This window comes from Crotalus tigris, unplaced genomic scaffold (assembly GCF_016545835.1).
Source record: "Crotalus tigris isolate CLP2741 ecotype Arizona unplaced genomic scaffold, ASM1654583v1 scf7180000019972.133881, whole genome shotgun sequence".
Lineage (NCBI taxonomy): Eukaryota > Metazoa > Chordata > Lepidosauria > Squamata > Viperidae > Crotalus > Crotalus tigris.
In genome coordinates, this window is record NW_024097801.1 from 36097 (window position 1) to 58974 (window position 22878).

Here is a 22878-nt window from a genome sequence, read left to right on the forward strand (position 1 = left end):
GGACAAGAAGCAACGGATGGAAACTAACCAAGGAGAGAAGCAACCTAGAACTAAGGAGAAACTTCCTGGCAGTGAGAACAATTAACCCGTAGAACAACCTTCCTCCAGAAGCGGTGAATGCTTCAACACGGGAAGTTTTTAAGAAGAGACTGGACAGCCATTTGTCTGAAATGGTATAGGGTTTCTGCCTGAGCAGGGGGTTGGACTAGATGACCTCCAAGGTCCCTTCCAACTTTATTATTATTATTATCGATCATCGCACAGTCAGCCAGATGTTCAGACTGGATTTGGCATTTTGTCTACCTATCGAGTCCTTACCCAGGACCTGGGAAAGGCAGATCTGGATGTTTGATGGTATTACAGATATCGTCGCAGGATGGAAGCAGTTCCTAATAAGGCTGCCTTTTGCAATTGACTAATAGCGAATTTGTCAATGCCAATGGTGTTCAAGTGGTGCTCCAGTTGTTTTGGGATTGCACCCAAGGAGCCTATTACTATTGGTACTACCCTTGTTTGCTTTTGCCACAGTCTTTCTATTTCTATTTGTAGGTCTTTGTATTTTGTTATCTTCTCCAGTTCTTTCTCTTCTATTCGGCTGTCTCCAGGCACTGCCACGTCCACTATCCAGACTTTTTTGTCTTTCTTATCAACAATTGTTAAGTCTGGGGTGTTATGTTGCAGGTGCTTGTCTGTTTGAATTCTGAAGTCCCAGAGCAGTTTAATTTTATCATTTTCTATGACTTTCTCTATTTTATGATTCCACCAGTTTTTGCTTACAGGCAAATGATATTTTTTGCAGATCTTCCAATGCACCATTGTTGCTACTTTGTCATGCCGCTGCTTGTAATCAGTCTGTGCAATCTTCTTGCAACAGCTTACCAGATGGTCCACTGTTTCTTCAGCTTCTTTGCATAGGTGGCACTTACTGTCTGTTGCTGTCTTCTCAATTTTGACTTTATATGCATTTGTCCTTAAGGCTTGGTCTGTGCAGCCAGAATTAGTCCCTCGGTCTCTTTCTTCAATTTTCCTGCTCTTAGCCATTGCCAGGTCTTGTTACTATCTGCTTTCCCAGCTATTTTTTTAATGTTATTGGCCATGTAGTGCTTTGTCTTCTCATGCCTTTATTCTGTTCTTCATTTGGTCTTTCTTGTAGGCCAGTTTGGTCTCTCCAGTAGTCAGTAAGCCTTCCTGATATACTAATTTCAGTGCATCTTCATCATTGTTCTTCAGATATTATTCCAAAGCCATTTTTTCTTCTTCAACCATCTGATGTACTTGTAGCATTCCACGCCCACCTATTTGCCTTGGTAGATAAAGTCTATCAATGTCACTGCGTGGATGAAGGGCATGATTCATTGTCATTATTTTTCTGGTCTGCCTATCCATTGCTTTTAGTTCTGCTTGAGTCCAGTCCACTATTCCAGCTGTGTACCTAATGACTGGGATTGCCCAGGTGTTGATTGCCTTTATGGTAGTTCCTCCATTGAGTTTGGATTTTAAGATCTTCTTCACTCTCTTGATGTATTCACCTCTAATCTTTTTCTTGACTTCAGTGTGCTTGATGTTGTCAGCTTGAAGGATACCCAAGTATTTGTAGTACTCTTCCTCATCCAGACTCTTAATGTTATTTGCGTGGGGCATCTTGATTCCTTCAGTTTTCATTATTTTTCCTTGTTTGATAGTAAGTGTGGCACATTTGTCCAAGCCAAACTCCATTACAATATCTTGGCTATATATACGGACAGTGTTGAGCAGCGATTCTATTTCAGATGATGTTTTTCCATACAGCTTCAGATAATCCATATAAAGGAGGTGGGATAGTCTGGCAGATGTTTTTGATGTTTGATAGCCATGTCCTGAGTTATTCAGTATTGTTGACAGAGGAAACAGTGCAATAACAAATAGTAATGGAGATAATGAATCTCCTTGAAATATTATTATTATTATTATTATTATTATTATTATTATTATTATTATTATTATGTATCATCGCACAGTCAGCCAGATGTTCAGACTGGATTTGGCATTTTGTCTACCTATCGAGTCCTTACCCAGGACCTGGGATAGGCAGATGTGGATGTTTGATGGTATTACAGATATCGTCGCAGGATGGAAGCAGTTCCTAGTAAGGCCACTTTTGCAATTGACTAATAGCGAATTTGTCAATGCCAATGGTGTTCAAGTGGTGCTCCAATTGTTTGGGGATTGCAGCCAAGGAGCCTATATTGGTACAACCCTTGCTTGCCTTTGCCACAGTCTTTCTATTTCTATTTGTAGGTCTTTGTATTTTGTTATCTTCTCCAGTTCTTTCTCGTCTATTCTGCTGTCTCCAGGTGGTATTATTATTATTATTAGTAGTAGTAGTAGTAGTAGTAGTATTAGTATTATTATTCCTTCTGAAACAGAGGCATTCCGGGAGATGTGCTTGTCTATGTAGGCGGTCCCAAACGTATGATAATTAAGCCCCAAATTTCTCTCCAGACGTTTTGCCCTGTTTTACGACCTTTCTTTTCCACGGTTGTGAAGTGAATCACTCCAGTTTGATAATTTAGTAAGCCAGCTGTGACGTGAATCTGGTTTCCCCATTGACTTTTGCTTGTCAGAAGGTCGCAAAAGGAGATCCGCGTGACCTTGGGACACATCAACGGTCATAATTATGAGCCAGTTACCAAGCATCTGAATTTTGATCACATGATCATAGAGAATGCTGTCCAGGTCGTTAACTGCGAAAAACAGCCGTAAGAGGCATTTTTCAATGCCGTTGTAACTTTGAATGCTCACTAAACAAACTGCTGTAAGTCGGGGGTTTCCTCTATGTGCCTGTAAATTGGAGATGGATTGTCACAGCTGGAAAGTCCATCCATTCGGAACACGTGTATACAAAAGGGCTGGGCCTTTGGTTGTGAAGCCGCACCATCTACATGGAGGGAAGTGTGTAGTGGGGTGCCCCAGGGCTCTGTTCTGGGCCCAGTGCTCTTCAACATCTTCATCAACGATTTGGAGGAGGGGATAGATGGGGAACTCATCAAATTTGCAGATGACACCAAACTGGCATGAATAGCCAACACTCCAGAAGACAGGCTTAAGATACAGGAGGAGCTGGACAGATTTGAAACACTGGGTGCTATCTAACAAAATGAAATTCAATGGTGAAAAAAGCAAGGTTCTACATTTAGGCAAGAAAAACCAAATGCACAGGTAGAGTATAGGGGGTACCTTGCTCAATAGTAGTAACTGTGAGAGGGACCTCGGAGTCCTAGTGGACAATCACTTAAGTAGGAGCCAGCCGTGTGCTGCAGCTGCCAAAAATGCCAACACAGTGTTGGGCTGTATTAACAGAGGGAAAGAATCAAGATCACACGAAGGGTTAATACCACTTTACAATGCCTTGGTAAGGCCACACTTGGAATACTGCATCCAGTTCTGGTCACCACGATGTAAAAAAGATGCTGAGACTCTAGAAAGAGTACAGAGAAGAGCAACAAAGATGATTAGGGGACAGAAGGCTAAAGCATATAAGGAACGGCTGCTGGAATTGGGTATGTCTGGTTTAACGAAGAGAAGGACGAGGGGGGACATGATAGCAGTCTTCCAGTATCTCAGGGGCTGCTGCTGCTGCTGCTACTACTACTATTATATTATTATTATTAATCTTGCAAATTCGGATACCCTCAAAAGAAGCCTCATAGGAAACCGTTAAAAAACGTTTCCTTTTTCTCTCCTGCCCCTCAAAGAAAATAGTAAATTTTATGGAAGATCAGCAGCTTTGTTGAAGAAAATGTCAAGGCTGCAGCGGGTCACTGTCAGTGAACAAAGCCACATCGATGTAAGCCCTGGATGTAAGCAGGTTCAGCCAATCCATTAACTCGAAGTGAGAGAGAGAGATCTGGGACCTGTCACTTTTTTCTAGATCCCAAAATGCTCCGTAAGTCATGTCAGAATAGTTCCAAATCGATTATCGCTAAAGCAGAACTGTTCCAAGTTCATTTAGTCTTTTCCCAGAGGACTTTGTCTTTCTACTGAGGGGTCCTTGGTGCTTCTCCGAGCTTGGTTGTGTTCTTGCAGACGTTTCACGACCCAACTAGGGAACGTCATCAGTGGTATAACATACTGAGAGCAAACCCCACTTCCTTTTATCAATGATGATGTTCCCTAGTTGGGTAACAAAACGTCTGCAAGAAAACCACTGAGTTTAGAGAGCAGCAAGGACCCCACAGTCCCCCTACTATTACTTCTCCTCCACTCTGAATCCCCACTCTTCTAGCCCTGATGATGTTACCTTGTTGGGTCATGAAACATCTGCAAGAAAACCAACCAGCTCAGACAGCAGCAAGGACCCCAGAATCCTCCTACTATTACTTCTCCTCCATTCTGCAATTCTCACTCCCTTCTAGCCCTGATGATGTTACCTAGCTGGGTCATGAAACGTCTGCAAGAAAAACACCCAGCTCAGATAGCAGCAAGGACCCCAGAGTCCTACTACTATTACTTCTCCTCCACTCTGCAATCCCCACTCCCTTCTAGCCCTGATGATGTTACCTAGCTGGGTCATGAAACGTCTGCAAGAAAACCACCCAGCTCAGAGAGCAGCAAGGACCCTTAAGTTCAACCCTGAGCTATAAATATTATCTTCTATTGGTGTCTTTTCTGATCAGCCAAATATTACACCCACGCAACGTGCAGGAACACTATATTTATTAAGTCAATAGTTCATTTTTAGCAATACAATTACAGAATATCACAATGTTGGTTACAAACATACTCAGGATGGTTGGATGTGTACAAAGAATAAAATTCAAGCACGTGGCACCGGATACAAAAAAAAGGAACGGGATGGCCAAGGATGATCCAAACGTCTTCATATAAGTAACAGTGGCACAGAAAGGATGGAAGGGATTCAGAATTATGAGACACTGGGTGGTGTGACTCAGCTTTCAGCTGGTTGGTTTCCAACAACACTGCTGATAAAAGACAATTTCTGCTTAATATATGTACATGTTTTAATCCCCTATTAAGATCCATGGAGTATTAAAAAATAATAGTACTGAAACTGGTAATATTAAATAAAAATAAAAGCTCATTCAACACCCCCACCCCAAGAAACAATGCTAAAAGTTTTTCCTCTGTTTTAAAATCTTAACTTTCATGGCAACATAGCTCATATCAATATGCATACAAAGGAAAGCTGGGGGGTGGGGTTGCAGGATGGTTACACACACGGTACCTGTGAGGGTTAGTGATCCAACACTGAAAAAAACCTGGATGTCGAAACACCAAGTTTCTAGATATCTCTATATATTTATATAGCATATATATTTTTCCCCATCTTATTTTTTTCTCTTTAATGTCTTCAAACCAAAGAAATCTGCACTTAAAAACAACGCACTAAGGCCTCTTCATGCTATTAAGATACCTACAATTGCTGCCGTAGTACTGTATTTGCTAACGAGAATCCGCGAATTGGTTTCGCAGAAAAGGGAGGTGGGCTTCGCTGCCTTAAAAACATTCCTGAGTTTGGGAAGGGGGGGGGACAAAAAGTACTGAACCCCTTCGCTGTCCACGAGGAACCCCACTGCAAGCACATTTTCGCCATGTGACAATCGCCTTCACCCCTTCTCTACAATGCAACAGGACACGCAAAGTAGCCAAGATTTATGCCTTCCCAAGGCCCAGAGGCAAACTCCGCCACGGATCAAACTGGTGTCAAAACCCAAAACCAACAAAATAATAATAATAATAATAATAATAATAAAACAGCCATTAACAAGCAAAACAGACATTTCCACTCAGGCTTGAATGTGAAGCCGAGGAACACGACTCAAATCCAGCAATCTCAGTTCCTCTCCACCGTGCCCAGTAATGGAGCAGCTTTGACCACAAGGGAAAAAAAAATATCCTTGAGCATCTTCCTAACTGGGTGCGCTGTTGTTGTTTTCACTGGGAGTGATGGGAAGGGTGGTCCAATCCACGCAGAAGGCACCAAGTTTGGAGTGGCTTCGGTGTCTGACAAGAAGGCACGAAGGCTGTGCACTTAAAAAAATAATAATTCGGTGGAATTGCTGCAGACGTGAGAGGGTAGCATCTCTGTGGTTCATTCAAGCAGCTCTTCTATTATTATTACTATTATTATTTTCAGGCTGGGGAAAAAAAAGAGAGCTGCAAAAAGAGGTGTGGCAATCAGAAGGAATTGAAGACGTCTTTCAAGTGGTTGGCTTTATTTTCAGCCATTATGTTAGCCGCCCGGATGAAACACAGATTCTTTTTAACAGGGAAGCAAGAGGCCTTGGGGTTACTTGAAGTCTGCAGCATTTTTCCTGAAACTACCTCGCTCTAGGAGGCACGTGAAAGAAGTATCAACTGCTGAGGGCCGTGTTTCCCCATCCCGTGGGACGAGATCGATTTCTGGCAGGCACGGAGAGCTAAACGTGGTCATGGGTGGGACGCTGAAAGGCATAGGTCCTAAGGATCTTGTTGCTCTTCCAACACCTGGTCATCCTCCTACAGCAGTAATTTTATCTGCCCTTAAAAAAAAACAAAAAACCAGGTGGGATGGGATAGGGGAGAAGGACACCGATGTGAGGACACAGTCACAAAGACGTGAAACGTCCGCGGGGAATAATAATGGCAAAGTCCCTCAATCGCACGGTGGCGGTTAAAGCTGCGGGGAGAGAAAATAGCAACGGTGCTTCGGGATGCGTTTCAATTAAGTCTGGTCAATTCTAGAAGACGACCTTTGGACAATTTTATAAGCCCTCTCAGTTTTGGCGAGACTCCAAAACTGTCTGAAGGAGCCTTAACCTTTGGCTAGATTGTGCCCTTTGTTTACAGAAGTGAACGAGTTCAAATCGTGGTCCTAGATCACGTTCCCTGCTTGTGTACAAGCCACGAAACGATTTGCACCCTTGGGAGCAGGGGGGTGGGTTTAAAAGCAGTCGCCTCAAACCGCAAGCAATCCTTAAATGCACCTGGAAAATCAGATCCTAAACCACCTGTTGTATGAACTGTCCTGTAAATAGTCCCCCAAAATTAAACACAACTTTCTAAGGCCAGGGGTAGGCAACCTTGGCTTTTATGACTCGTGGACTTCAACTCCCAGAATTCCTGAGCCAGCCTGGCTCAGCATGGAAATCTCTCAATTTCTTCTCAGCATGGCTGGCTCAGGAATTCTGGGAGTTGAAGTCCATGAGTCATAAAAGAGCCAAGGTTGCCTACCCCTGTTCTAGGCTCCCAAATCGGTTTCCAATCAACAGTTTAAATCCAGAAACGACTTAATCCAGGGGTTCCAACTTAAATTATCATTCTTATTCTGGTTGCCTGGCTCGGGCATCCACCCGCCAACATCTCTTTGGAACCAAGTCCTCAAAATTCACAAAGGGAAGCAGTCTTTGTTTAAAGAAGACACAATGAAGAAAGTAGACTGGACCAACCAGATTATCCTATTCTCTTGCTTCCTCACCTCCAGCCAGACTTCCAAGTTAAGGCCGAAATGAAAGAGAAACTAAACAAACGCATTGCCTCTGAAGGAGCTCCAACATCTGAAATGTTCTTTCAAGAGCCATTCAATTCTTTAAAGCAGCTGCAAAAAGCTCTGTGGGGAAAATTCTGCAATAATTATAATTTTATGGAAGGGAAAAAAGATCTATCCTAGCAGCATGTCACACCTGGGTGACAGGTTAAGCCTCTACTCAGCTGGTTCCGTTTCCCTAATACCACAGGCTCACTAATCACAATCCTGATCAAATGGGCAAAGAAATTTTGAAGTCCAAAGTGAGTTTTCAGAAGGCCAAAATCCCCAGTGAAAGAAAGGAGCAACTATTTTCCTATTTCGTTCCTGGAAAAGAACACTTTGCTTGCATAGGTGCATCTTCATAGATATTTATTATATTTATTTATGATCTCCTAATCAAAGCGCGTCACACGACTGTGCAAAATTATTTCACGACGCATGCTCTCAGTAGTAAGGAGAAGGGAAAAAAGGAATGACCCCCCGTACCGGGATTTGCAAAAAAAAAAAAAAAAAAAAAAAAATCAAATCACTTCCAAAGGACGTAACAACTGGAATTTCACTGTATGCAACGTTTTAATTGGACTAGACTTGAATACCGAGCCTTAAATACCTCGACTTGAATTTCTCAGCCTTTAATTAACAGCACACGTCTGAAGTTCGGTATTAGTTCAGCACAACCATACAGATTTTTGCTAGTTTTTGCCACTTTCCTAGTTTTCAATGGGTACCATGGCACGCCGGCATGGTACCCATTGGTGAGTGACTCTGAAGTAAGACCTGCACTCTCACTTTTATACTTTACGAGAATTCTTCTTCTTCTGCTCCCAGTTGTGCTCCAGATCAGGGGGTCTCCAAATCTGGCTAGCTAGGGAATTCTGGGAATTGAAGTCCGCAAGTCTTAAAGTGGCTAAGTTTTGAGAGCCCTGCTCTAGATAAAAGCTTACTGGGATTTCTGAGTAGGTGAAGGCAAAGGAAAGGGGGGAAAAAGTCATTTTTGCTAAATTACTTTAACTACCAGGATGTTGGGGGGGGGGGGGTTTGGAGGAACAGCTTATGAATAATTCCTTGCAATTACTGTATCCCAAACTTCACAACTAGCTCCTTGTGGTGCCATTGTGCGTGATCCGCTGAGTAATGCAATTTGGAGCTTCTGCTTTAGTTATACCTATCTACCCAGGATGTAAAACAAGTGATCTGGACTAGAAAATAAATGTTGATAGCCTTGGCAACACTGCACACGAGCTGGCATTGAAAGGACAACCCACCTCAAAAACATCAACTAAAGAAATGACTCGCCAATATTCCCAGCCCTGTCTTTCTAGCAGCCAAAGATTTAAAAGGAGTATCTTGTGAATTGTGTTACTTCTCCTTCTGATTTTGAGTTCAAGCTATCCATTGATCCACTCCCCTCCTCCCCTAGTTTTATTTGCAATTTCAGAAAAAGAGAAAGCCACTGCAGACAATGTCCCAAGTGCATGACGCTACATCACCTCCAGTGACCAGCAACAACAGGGCAGGGATGACGATGATGGGACGAAGATTCGGGAAGACACTTTGCAATTAACTTGCCCGACATCACAAATTCTTTCTGTTGATGTAGCAAGCAAGGCTTTTACCAAAACAGCAGAGGAATCGGGAGCAGTCTACTCCGAGGAGCTCAGAAAGGATGGGAAAAATTGAGGATCTTTGCACGGTTCTATGCGGCTGTGAGAATTTAGCATGTCATGATTTTCAAAATGAAGGGACCTTAACAGCCAGCACCTGGGAGCTTGGGTTCAGATAACATGCCACCAACACGGGCCTGTCTAATTCCGCAACGAAACGTTTGGGAGGATGGAGCTACAATTGATAAACCAACTCTGAAGAAAAAAGATCTTTCTCTAAAAGTTCAAGAATGTTTCCTGTGTTTTCACTGCAAATGGGGGGGGGGGGAATATATGTTTCCAGGCATATTTTTTTGGGTCCTGTCCTCCACTTTTCTTCCTACTGTTAACCAGAACGGCTAGCCCAGGGCTAGGCCGATGCAACATGCCAGCACAAACATATAATTGATTTAATTGAATTTTCCCTTCTGGGATTATTTTGATCAACCAAATGCAACTGAGAATATAACCAACATGATTTAGGCAACAGGCAGCTTTTGCGTGAGAGGAGATGGGGAAGGAGAGAGAGAGAAAAACAACGGTTTTAAAAGCTAGGACGGGGAATAATAACACAATGTGAAATATTTACGCTGCCACTCTGACGGAGAATTCCACTTAAGGACAAAAGTGAACAATGGGAGTTGAAAGGGCCAGGGGAAGCCCAAAGCAAAGAACTATCCAGACAAGCTAGCCAACTGCTTCGTTCCTAAAACAGTGAATCACTCAGAAACACATCCGACTAGAAGACTGGGGGAAAAAAACCAGCCTTAAAATATTAACAGCTCCCATACAGCTACCGTATTTTCTGGCGTATAAGACGACTTTCCAAAGCATGCAAATCGGCTCCAAAGTCGGGGGTCGTCTTATACGCCGAGTCCTCTTATACCCCGGAAATTACGGTAGTTTCCGGTGTATAAGATGACTTTCTAAGCATGCAAATCGGCTCCGAAGTCGGGGGTTGTCTTATACGCCGAGTCGTCTAATACGCCGGAAAATACGGTACCTGCAAACAGGACTGAACTTCTGCAACTTCTTACTAGAGACCCCAGCCCAGGTGGAGGTGTGGTTTGCACCTGTCCTCACTGCTCCAAATCTTTTGGGCCCAGCCCCACGGCAAGCAGAATTTCTGACTGCTGATGTTCACCTCCCAAACCCCTTTTCAAGGGTCCGATCCCGATCTCAAGACGCCATGCCCCCCAAAACCAACGGTCAACTCTCTTTTCTAAGTAATGTTTTTGCTCCGGTCTGTCCCCACATAAAATTTGCTTCCAAATTTTTCACCAAAGAATTACAAGATGCGCCCCCCCACCTTTGGGAAAGAAAGAAAGAAAGAAAGAAAGAAAGAAAGAAAGAAAGAAAGAAAGAAAGAAAGAAAGAAAGAAAGAAAGAAAGAAAGAAAGACTTAAAAGGCACTAGTTCAAAACAAAAAGGACTGTCCTGCAATATTCTATGTTAAAAGCCAATGGTATTGCTATATTCGGGATAAAGAGGAATATATATAAAGCCACTCATTGCTATTCTTTGCGGAATCTGTGACTTTAAAAACAGACATGCAGATCTTTCATTTCTCTCTCCCCAAAGTTAAAACAGTAAATAAAATTCACTCCAAATCCTAGAGGTGCTTTCTGCTGGCCAAAGCTCTTTCCCTGGCGGCTGATAAAACCCCTGAAAATAGGGGTGGGCTACCCACCAATACTTTTAATATACAGAGACAATGTCAGCGTCTCCATATTAAAAACTGAGGTAACAGCAAGTTTTTTGCTTCTCCTTTCCAAACTGGGCACAGACTCGCCAGGTCTTCCAAAATTTCAATTATTACCCCCAACGTTTAAAAGACAGTTCCTCTAAAAGAAAAAGGCAACTCCACCCTCAAATTAAGACAAGTTAGTGAGACAGGCATTAACGCTTTTAAAAAAAAGAAGTGACAAGCATTTAAAAACGAAGTTAAGGAAATCAGGTTGTGGTTGTTTGTTTAGTGTAAAAAAAAAAATAACGAGGCTTCAAAACACAAAGGGAAGCAAAAGAGACCAAGACTGCCTTGCTGTGCTTTTTTTCCCCTTCTTCTTCGGATATTATTTCGGTGACCCCTACAAAGTATAAAAAGAACGGTCATTTCCAAAATAAAATAAAATAAAATAAAGCCAGGTGCTTTTTAGAAGAAGAAAAAAAACTCAGCACAAGCAAGTTACATCTTTTAACAGTGTTTCTCAACCTTGACAATTTTAAGGCATGTGGACTTCAACTCCCAGAATTCCACAGCCAGCAATGCCTTAAAATTGTCAAGGTTGAGAAACACTGCTTTAGAGACAGCCTGTTTTGAAAACACAGAAGGGAAGGATGGAGAAGCGTTTCTAAAAAGCTTTGTTTATGCAAAATAACATTTAGTGTGTATCCATAATAGTTTAAAAGGCATTACATTACAACGGCTGAAAATGGTGGAAGCTGCTAATATATTTCTCTCCTCTGTCTGCCATGTTTGGGGTACGGTTGAAAAATGCACCCTTAATTAAATTAATCTACTGGGTAAAGGAAACCGAGGGGCATGAGAAACAGCACGGTAAGACACTGTTTCGTGAATATTTTGTTTTGTTTGTTTTTCGAAGGGCAGGCTGGTCCACTTTAAATTATCCTGGTCCTGTCGCAAAAAAAAAAAAAAAAAGGAAAACCAAATAAACACCTTGCCTACTATGAGAAGAAATGGGAGGCAAAGGGGGTTATTTTGGAGAGCTCTCGCCACGACTGTGCGAACCCACTGGTCCAGTTCACACACGCTTCCAAAAGAAGAGGTGTTCACAAGGCAAATATTCCTTCTTCAAAGAAATCTCTGTAGCTTTAAGGTAGTGCAAAGCGAGAAGGGGAAAACCTTCTCAGCTTCCTTCTGTACATGTGCAGGTTTTTTTCGCTTTTCAATCATTTCTCAACGATCCCAACTGTGGAGAAATCTGGATGCAGAGGACAAGAAGGGTTCAGGACAGGAGTAGGCAACCTTGTCTCTTTTATGACTCGTGGACTTCAACTCCCAGAATTCCTGAGCCAGCTGTGCTGGCTCAGGAATTCTGAGAGTTGAAGTCCACGAGTCATAAAAGAGACAAGGTTGTCTATCCCTGGTTTAGGAACAAGCCTGGTCAGACAAGTACTTTCTTAAGCCATCTAGTTCTGACACTTTGGGTCAACAGCTGATTGCCACTTCCGTGTGAGCCCAAGGAAAGACGTTTCCAACAGAGACTACACACAAGTCCTCAACCTATTTCCTCCCCACCCCTTTGCATCCAGATTCTGCAGGGCCCTAATACTGAATAAGATTCTCTCCGTTTATTGAAGAAAGGAAATAATCCACATTTTACATGACTGGCCCCCTTTTTTTCTCAATTAAGAATGCAACTCTTTAAAAACTGTCAAATGGTTTTATTTCTCTCTAGTCTTTGCAGCAATTTCTTGTAAAGTGGCTTTTTGGAACAAAAAAAAAAAAAATTAGAGAAGATTATTAGAGATCATTTTCCCCCCACGCGCACATGCTTGTGTGTACGTGTTTGTGAACCACACACACATGCGCGCGTGCACGCACACAGACACACACCTTGAACCCGAACAAAATATGCTGTGCTTATGCTCGCACATTTAGTACACGTCCGGCTTATGGTCACTCCATCAAAAGTTGACATCATCCCCAAAATGGGATTTTTTTTAATGGACTGGACCAGTGTTTCAATGCAAATTATTATTATTATTGTTGTTGTTTTTTTAAAAACAGCTCCGGGAAAGGAGGGTTGGAAAAAAAAACATATGGTTTCGAATTTCACAGTATGACTTTTCCCGTGTAAATTTAGGGGAAAACCAAGAAGGAAACAAGAATTGGTAAAATTGACCAAGTTCCTTAGCAAACGGGTCCTTCGACGGTCTGAGAGATCAGGAAAGTCTGGACGACTTGTTCAGTTGACTGAAGACTGGTGCTGACATCCTCCAGGGCATCTGTGACTGAAAACTGCCGATCCCGCAATCTGTTCCAGTTGGCTAAGATATTGTGGTATTCAAATACTTTCTCGTAGTTGCCAATGGAGTTGTACAGTTTAATGAGGCCCCTGTAGTCATACTCTAGTCCACTGTAACCTTCCCCAAAAAGCTTTTTTCCTAAAACAACAAAATTGGAAAAAACCAAGAACCATATTAAAGGCTGCCGTATTAAAGTGTAGTTTCTGCATTTTAAAATTATAGATACGGGAAGAATTAAAAAAAAAACTAGAAATTTTTTTTTGGGGGGGGGGGGAGGGAGAGTATGAATAAAATGGTTCTAGAAACGGACCCCTTCGGATTCTTCCAAGGAAGTTTGGACTTATAAAAAGAATAATCCATTTGGGGGGGGGAGAGGGGGAATCCTGGAAGCATTCCAAAGTTTCTTTTTCTGGGAAGATGTCATCATCTCCAACAATTACAAAAAAGCTGAACTGTTTGCTGTAAGCCCTCCATGATTCTTCCTGCTTTCTTTCTTCAAAAGGAATTTATATTAATTAATTACCTTAATTACATCCAATGATTAACCAGTTAATAATTTAAGTCTAAATTATAAATCGGGGATTCTACTTTAAATGCTTTAAAACGCACTGACCACGAGAATCTAAGTGGTCAGGAGGATCTCCGTACAGCAGTGGTGGCGAACCTTTTAGAGACCGAGTGCCCAAACTGCAACCCAAAGCCCACTTATTTATCGCCGGGTGTGCCAGGTGGGCGTGGCTGTGGTCATGGCAGACTGGGTGGGTGTGGCTGGGCGTGGTCACCTCAATGTTGTTCGTGGGGAGAGATGCCTGTGGGGGTGGGCAGGGTTGGGGGAGATCCAGGGGGTCTCTGGCAGGTGGGGCATAGGCAGGAGGCTCGTCCTGCGGGGTGAGGCGAGGTAGGGCGGTGGTGCCATTGCCATGGGGCAAGGCAAGGGCCAGGGTGGCTGCTGCCTGACACCATTGGGCCCTGCACACAGAGGCCAGCGAGCGCATTGGGGCCGGCAGTGTCCGTCAGCAGCCACAGCCTGCCGGCCCCTCGACTGGTGCACTGGGGCTCCGCAGCCCATCGCCAGCAGTTCAGAGAAGCCGCCTGAGTTGGATGGATGGCTGACAGCTCAGGAGGTGATGCAGTGGGTCGTGCCCGGGAAAAAGAGAGCATGCGAGGCCAGGAGGGATGGGACGGGGGGGAGGGAAACGAGCCGTGCCGGGATGCATCCAGCCACGTAGGACCTCAACGAGTTAGCCGGCGGCTGGTTGAAGAGGGACAGTTGCCATCTCCGGGGCATGGTACATGTACCCACAGAGAGGGCTCTGAGTGCCGTCTCTGGCATTCGTGCCATAGGTTCACCACCATTGCCCTACAGGCTTGCTTGAACTGGCTATAAAAATCTGTCTATCTAGCCATCCATCCATTTACTATCATCTATCTATCTATCTATCTATCTATCTATCTATCTATCTATCTATCCATCCATCCATCCATCCATCTACTTATCTATCCACCCACCCACCCTCCATCCATCCACCTACCCACCAACTCACCCTCCATCCATCCACCCACCCTCCATCCATGCATCTATCCATTCACTATATCTATTTATCTATCTATCTATCTATCTATCTATCTATCTATCTATCTATCCACCCACCATCCATCCATCCATCCTCCATCCATCCATCTACTATATCCATCCATCCATCCATTATATCTATTCATCCATCATCTATCCATTATATCTATCTATCCATCCATCCATCCATTATATCTATTTATCCATCCATCATCTATCCATCCATCCATCCTATCTAGCTATCCATCCATCATCTATCTAACTATCCATCCATCCATTATATCTATGTATCCATCCATTATATCTATCCATCCATCCATCCATCCATTATATCTATCTATCTATCCATCATCTATCTATCCATCCATCCATTATATCTATCCATCCATCATCTATCTATCTATCTATCTATCTATCTATCTATCTATCTATCTATCTATCTATCTATCTATCTATCTATCTATCCATCCTATCTATCCATCCTATCTATCTATCTATCTATCTATCTATCTATCTATCTATCTATCTATCCATCCATCCATCCATCCATCCATCCAATCTATATACGGTATCTACCTGTCTGTCTGTCTATCAATTTTCTATAAACGAGGGTCAAGGAGCTCCCAAGGCCCCCCGATCTCCACCCTTCCCCCAAACAGTTAAAGAAATGACCCACCAATTGCGATGGATCTCAAATAAAGCTTTTCAGCGTTTTCGTACTGATTCATGTCATAGTTGTAGAGCGAGGCGAGGTGTCCCACCGAAAGAGCGACTTCGTAATCTTCTTGACCAAGCAGCTGCTCCTTGATCTGAATTGCTTTGATGTGCATTTCTTCCGCCTCCTGCAATAGCCAAAATGGGTCAGGTACTGACGCAGGGGTCGTTAATGGCTATTTTTTTTTCACGTCTCCGCCTGCTTGAGAATACAAGCTAACGTTCTTAAAAATCTTAAAACAAAAAGCCAAGCTTCAAAACCTTTCAGACAAGAGGGCACCTGAGAAATCGGCCGAACGAAGAATTTTGAGATGGAGTGGGGCAATTCTCCAAAGCGCCTGAAGGCAGGACAAGGAGCAATGGATGGAAACTAATCAAGGAGAGAAGCAACCTAGAACTAAGGAGAAACTTCCTGACGGTTAGAATAATTAACCAGTGGAACAACCTGCCTCCAGAAGCGGTGAATGCTCCAATACTGGAAGTTTTTAAGAAGAGACTGGACAGCCATTTGTCCAAAATGGTACTATAGGGTTTCCTGCCCGAGCAGGGGGTTGGACTAGATGACCTCCAAGGTCCCTTCCAACTTTATTATTATTATTAAGGAATGGCTGCTGGAATGGGGCACGTCTAGTTTAATGACGAAAGGACAAGGGGGGACATGATAGCAGTCTTCCAGTATCTCAGGGGCTGCCCCAAAGAAGAAGGAGTTAAGCTATTCTCCAAAGCACCTGAAGGCAGGACAAGAAGAGATGGATGGAAACTAATCAAAGAGAGAAGCAACCTAGAACTAAGGAGAAACTTCCTGATAGTTAAAACAATTAACCAGTGGAACAACCTGCCTCCAGGTGGGTGCTCCCAACACTGGAAATTTTTAAGAGGAGACTGGACAACCACCTGTCCGAAATGGTATAGGGTTTCCTGCCTGAGCAGGGGGTTGGACTAGATGACCTCCAAGGTCCCTTCCACCTTTATTATTATTATTAATTTGGAAGATGTGGTGGAGTGGCTGAATTTGAACCTGCTCAATTCTGGCTGTGAACACCTGTGAAACTTATATTCTATCCCTGGGGAGGCTGAAAAAGGTTCTTGTCTAAATTAAGCACTGAGGTGGAGAGAAGGAAGTAGGTGCATTTAATTCCCATGACCACTACTATGTCTTCCAATCAAGACTTTTTTTTAACAGCTGGGTCCATAATGCCATTTCAACGATACACCTGTCTTCCTTCTACACAGAGGCAGTCCTCAACTTGCAACCATTCGTTTAGCGAGCGGTCGAAGTCACAGGCACTGAAAAAAAGGGACTTGTGATCATTTTTCACACTTACGACCATAGCAGCATCCTCGTGGTCATGCGATCAAAACTCAGGTGCTTGTATTTGTAACGGTTACAAGTGTCCCGGGGTCATTTGATCCCCTTTGGTGACCTTCTGGCAAGCCAAGTCAATGGGGAAGCCGGATCCACTTAACAACCGTGTGACTAGCTGCAGGGATTCATTTAAGAACTGGCAAAAAGGCCGTCAAACGGGGCAAAACTCACTTAACAACTGTCTCGCTGAGCAATAGAAACGTTGGACTCAATTGTAGCTGTTAAGTCCAGGACTACCTGTAACTGAGCAGGTTGTTTAGCTCAGGGCTTTTCAACCTTTTCACCGATTGTACCACTTTTAGAATATGGCAACAATTCGAGTACCACCAGTCACCCAGCAAGGTGTCAAAAGCTTGATGACCCCCCCCCCAAAAAAGGAAAAAAGTGATAAAGTACTGGTAGCCTCAACTTACAACAGTTTGCTTGGTGACTGTTCAAAGTTACAACGGCACTGGAAAAAGTGACTTATGACCATTTTTCACACTCATGACCATTGCAGCATCCCCAGGGTCATGTGATTTACATTCAGATGCTTGGCAACCGATTCTTATTTATGATGGTCACATTGTTCCAGGGTCACGTGATCCCCTTTCGCAACCTTGTGACAAGCAAAGTTAGTGGGGAATCCAGATTCACTGAACAACCATGTTACTAATTTAATCTCTCTCCTTCTTTCTTTCTCTCTCTCTCCCTCTCTTTCTTTCTCTCTCCCTTTCTCTTTCCCTCTCTTTCTTTCTCCCTCCGTCTTTCTCTCCCTTTCTCTCCGTCTCCTTCTTTTTCTCTCTCCGTCTCCCTTTCTCACTCCCTTTCTCTCCCTCCTTCTTTCTCTCTCTCCCTTCTTCTCTCTCTCCCTCTCTCTTTCTTTCTCTCCCTCCCTCTATTTCTCTTTCCCTCTTTCTCTCCCTCTCTCTATTTCTCTCTCCCCCTCAAAGATCTTAAAATCCTTAAAGTTATGCTTGGGGGGGGGAAGACTTTTTCTTTTACAGATGGGGCGGGTGGGCCCGACATTCGCAGGCAGGCAGGACCCCGCCCGCCGAGCCGCCACCTCGTTGCCCTCCATGCCAGCTGGCTCCATCGCCAGACCTCCCAGCTGACAAGCGCAAGTTCGGAGGGTCGCCAGCTGATGGGCGCAGGAGTTCGGTGCTGCGGCGGCCTCCCCTTCGCCCTCCACACCGGCCAAAGCGTTGCCTGACATTCCAGCTGACGGGCGCAGGATTTCGGTGCCGCAGCGGCCTCCCAGCCACCTGCTTCTTCGGCTGGAGCAGTTGCTAGGGCTTGCATGGTCGCCGGCAGCGGGGAGTGCGTCAGCGGTCCTTGGGGACCATGCAAGCCATGGCAACTGCTCCAGCCGAAGAAGCAGGCGGCTGGGAGGCCGCCGCGGCGCCTACCTCCTGCGCCTGTCAGCTGGCGACCCCCGGACCTGCACCTGTCAGCTGGAACGACCGGCAACACTTTGGCCGCTGCAGAGGGCGAAGGGGAGGCCATCGCAGCGCCAAACTCCTGCGTTTGTCAGCTGGGAGGTCTGGAGACCAAGCCGCCTGGCGTGGAGGGCGATGGGGAGGCGGTGGCTCGGCGGGCGGGGTCCTACCTGCCCGCAAATGTTGGGCCCACCCGCCCCATCTGTAAAAGAAAAAGTCTTCCGCCCAAGCGTAACGCCAGCAGTTGTGCCACGGAGGCTTGAGACATGGAGGCGCGGGACGCGGAGCGGCACCAGGACAGGGGGGAGGGGTTACCTGCATCCTGCCAGCCGAATACTGGAAGCCTGCCTGAATGAAGAATTTTAGGGGGTGTTGAAAGCGAGACAGACTTAGGGCTATATTAAGACCATAGATGGCTGTGTAAGGAGAGTGGAAGGGAGGCGAATTCGGGGTAGAGCAGAAAACACGGTGGGGAAGGCATTAGGAAATAAGCCCCAAGGTACATGGTGCCTTGCAAGGGATTCCCGAGCGTTCCGCAATTGTTTTTCCTCTCTCCTCTGCGCGAGAAAAACTTTTGCGGCGTAACTCTGAAACCGGGTGTTCCTGTGAGGTGGCGAAGGAGGTTGTTGGGAGAGGCGAGGACAAGGTTGGCATTTCCTCTCTCCCAGTCCCTCTATTCTTCACCCTCTTCCCCGGCCTGCCTGCGATCTGAGCTCGCGGCTCCGTGGCTTTTCTTTGCTTAGCCTAGCCAAGCTTTCTTCTGCCCGCCCCATTCCCGGGAGTGCCGAGGAGGTATGGCAGAAACACATGAGTTGGGATTGTGGCGCTCTTGGGAAGCTGATCATGCTTTGAACTTTAGGAGAGGAGGAATCACTTCCTCCTTCCCTCCTTCTCTGTCAAGCCCCCACGGGCTCGACATGAACGGGCTGGGGGAGAGGTCGAGGACGACGTGTGGGGTGGCAAAGGAGACCGGCGCCGGAGCCAGACCTCCCAGCTGACAAGCGCAAGTTCGGGGGTCGCTAGCTGACGGGCGCAGGAGTTCGGTGCTGCAGCGGCCTCCCCTTTGCTGATCTGAGTCAAACCAGTTGCTGCACAATGAGTCCCTGGGGAGGGCGGGGCCTTGCTCTGCGCCTGCGCTTTTCACGCGCCTCCTGCAGGGCACGTTCAGTAAAGTTTGTGCAGGCTGCCGCCAAACAGCATATTTTCCACAAACAAGTGAGGTGGAAGGAGCGGAGCGGGAGGAAGGCAACGTCGCGGAGCGGGAGGAAGGCGATACCGCATCCCACCAGCCAGGTGGTCGCATACCACAAGTGATACGCGTACCACCGGTTGACAAGCCCTGGTTTAGCTGACTTATCCTAGCATAATATTAACAGGTGTGTCTTATCTAGGAGCCATAAAAAAATCATATGCATTTTTTAAAAAAAAGAATAAAAATGAAGTAGAAGTTATTTTCTTGCTCCTTAATCAAAAAAACAAACAAACAGGCAAGGAATGCAGAAAACCTGAACATCAAACCAATGATCTTATTTATAACCTGTAGTTGTTGTGTGAACAATGAAGTTTAGTAGCTTTGGTGATACAAAAAAAAAAAAAAAAAAAGACAAAATTAATTAGCAAATATTATTACAAAGTAATACATTACAGAGAAAATACAGGTAGTCCTTAACCTATAACCACTTGAAGTTATGACCCGCCAAAGCTTTCGAACCCAGTGTTGAAGTTACCACACTGCTCCCCCCTGCAAGCACATTACTGCATCGTGGGCACTTTGCAACTGGCCCGCACTGATGGCTGTTTGCAGCATCCCAGATGACTGCAATTTGTGATGTTTTTGACTGAAACCGGTCCGGACTACCTGTTTCCTACAAAAGGCCCGTTAGCAAATTCCTGCCCACCGCTGCGATAAGGCTGGATTTACCTTAAATTTCCTCATTGACTGATAAAGTCGGCCAAGATTGCCGTAGTGTTTCGCTGTCTGAACGTTGAATTCCCCAAACGCTTTCTTGGCCAGCTGGAGAGAGGAGAGGTGCAAGTCGTGAGCTTCCTGGAGTAGCCGTTGCTCGGTTTCCTTATTGTGGCAGTCGATTGCAATCTCCTCCAGGATAAGCGCTTTAAAGGGGGGAAAGAAAAGGGGCACAAATCTTAAAGGTATCACATGGTTACACAGAGAGAGGGGGGGGGCAGGGAGACAGACAGACAGACAGGTAGATCCAGGAGATAGATAGATAGATAGATAGATAGATAGATAGATAGATAGATAGATAGATAGATAGATAGATAGATAGATAGATAGATTAGATAGATTAGATAGATAGATGGATAGATAGATGGATAGATAGATCGATCCAGGAGATGATAGATTATATGGATGGATGGATGGATAGATAGGCAAAGAAACAGACAGACAGATACAGTAGACAGATCCAGGAGATGGTAGATTAGATAGATAGATAGACAGACAGACAGACAGAGGGGGAAAGAGCAAAAGAGACAGACAGACATGGTTACAGAGAGAGAGAAAGAGAGAGAGAGAGATATTCCTATATTTTATTTTCCTTTTAAGTACCTTTATTTAGCCAAATTGGTTTTTCCTGCTTCATCCCTGAACACAGTTCACTCCTGCATAATTTACACTGGCTGGACGGGCAACTTTCTTAGCAATAGCACTAGCACTTGTACTCTGCTTCACAGGGCTTTACAGCTGTCTCTAAGAGATTTACAGAGTGAGCCTATGCACCCCCCCCCCAACAATCTGGGTCCTCATTTTACCAACCTCGGAAGGAGGGAAGGCTGAGTCCACCTTCAGCCGGTTAGAATTGAACTGCTGGCAGTCAGTAGAATTAGCCTGCAAGGTTGCATCCTAACCACTGCGCCATCATGGATTAATAAAAGATATTAAAAGGTATCTGGCTAGTGAAGAAGACCATGGTCTGAAAGTCATCTTCCAGAATTAGACAAAGAAGCTCTTTCAGCTCTTTTACCTGTCCCAGTTCTCAGTCAACAGGACAAGCAACCTCAGGTTGAGCTGCTGTTCAGGTAGATCTGCTCTGCTCTGACCTTTCAAATCTTCTGTCTAGTCCAGTGGTGGCGAACCTGTGGCACGGGTGCCAGAGGCGGCACTCAGAGCCCTCTCTGTGGGGACGCGCGCCGTCGCCCCAGTCCTAGGCCTTCAGCTGGGTTTTATAAAACCTTTTCGCTTTAGGCCTCTGCCGCCATATCCCCCCCCCCCAAAAAAGTTCAATCAATCAGTCAATTTCAACTTCTTGCGGCAAAAAAAAAAAAAAAGATCTTGCAAAGTTGGAATTGATTGATTGAACTTTTTAGTTCCACCCAGTCTCGTTACCACCGCAGCCACGCCCACCCAATGAGCCATGCCTACCCAATGAGCCACACCTACCCAATGGGCCACACCCACCTGGCACCCGACAATGGATAACTGGGTTTTGGGTTGCAGGAGGAGTTCTGGGAGTTGAAGTCCACAAGTCATAAAAGAGCCAAGTTTGAAGACCCGCGCACTAAATCAAACTAGCTCTCATTGTCAAGGAACTCACAAAGGCGTCTTTCTTATCTCAATTATCACTGTTTCCTCAAAGCGCTGAATTCTCTAAAGCCATCAGTAGCCCTTTCTGTTTCCTTCCCATGGCAGCTAAACCCAGCTGGCAGGTAATACCTTTAACTCTTTTGGAAGAGGCGAGGAGCAGGTGATCTTCTGGGAGAATGTGGGTGATGATACCAATCGCACGTTCTGCATGGAATCTAAAGATCAAAAACAAGCAAGAGGAACACTTGAGCTCCTGGAACTGTGCCAACCCCATCGGTGTGACTTGGAGAAAAGCCACAACTTTCCCATTTGAATAGGTCCTGATGGTAGAAAACGCAGTGTTTCCTCTCCTCTCCCGTTCCTTTCACTCACTGGGCCAGTGTTTCTCAACCCTGGCCGCTGTAAGATGGGTGGGCTTCAATTCCCAGAATTCTGGGAGTTGAAGTCCACCCGTCTTAAAGCGGCCAAGGTTGAGAAACACTGCATTAAGCCAGGGATGGCGAACCTCTTAGAGACCGAGTGCCCAAACTGCAACCCAAAACCCACTTATTTATCGCCGGGTGCCAGGTGGGATGTGGCCCACTGGGGTGGTCATGGCAAACTGTGTGGGTGTGGTCACTTTGATGTTGCTCATGGGGATACCTGTGGGGGCCGGGCAGGGGGAGATCCAGCGGGTCTCTGGCAGGTGGGGCGGTGGGCAGGAGCCTCGTCCTGCGGGGTGAGTTGAGTTGAGGCAGGGTGGGGGTGCCATTGCCATGGGGCAAGGCGAAGCAGGGGCCGCTGCTGCCTGACACTGTCGGCCCCTGCACACAGAGACCAGCGAGTGCATGGGGGCCGACAGTGTCCGTCAGCAGTCACAGCCTGCTGGCCCCTCAACTGGCGCACTCTGGGGCTCCACAGCCCGCCACCAGCAGTTCAGAGAAGCTGCCTCTGAGCTGGACAGCTGGCCGACAGCTGAGGAGGTGATGCAGTGGGTCATGTCTGGGAAAAGTAGAGCATGCGAGGCCAGGAGGGAGGGGACGGGGGGGAGGAGGAAAACCAGCCGTCCGGCCACTTGGGACCTCAGGCGGCTGGTTGAAGAGGGATGGTTGCCATCTCCAGGGCATGGCACATGTGCCCACAA

General features: G+C 45.4%; 1 protein-coding gene across 1 annotated transcript in view; it reads right to left on the reverse strand.

Moving 5' to 3' along the window:
* Window positions 1-4678: 4678 nt before the first annotated feature.
* Window positions 4679-22878, reverse strand: part of APPBP2 (amyloid beta precursor protein binding protein 2) — a 67504-nt gene continuing 49304 nt past the window's right edge. Inside the window, exons 10-13 of the mRNA XM_039365217.1 lie at window positions 21885-21970; window positions 20133-20323; window positions 15390-15555; window positions 4679-13278 (exon numbers count right to left, since the gene is read on the reverse strand). Of these exons, the coding sequence (XP_039221151.1) occupies window positions 13025-13278; window positions 15390-15555; window positions 20133-20323; window positions 21885-21970 (697 nt within the window). The 3' untranslated portion in view covers window positions 4679-13024. The remainder of the gene's footprint in view (window positions 13279-15389; window positions 15556-20132; window positions 20324-21884; window positions 21971-22878) is intronic.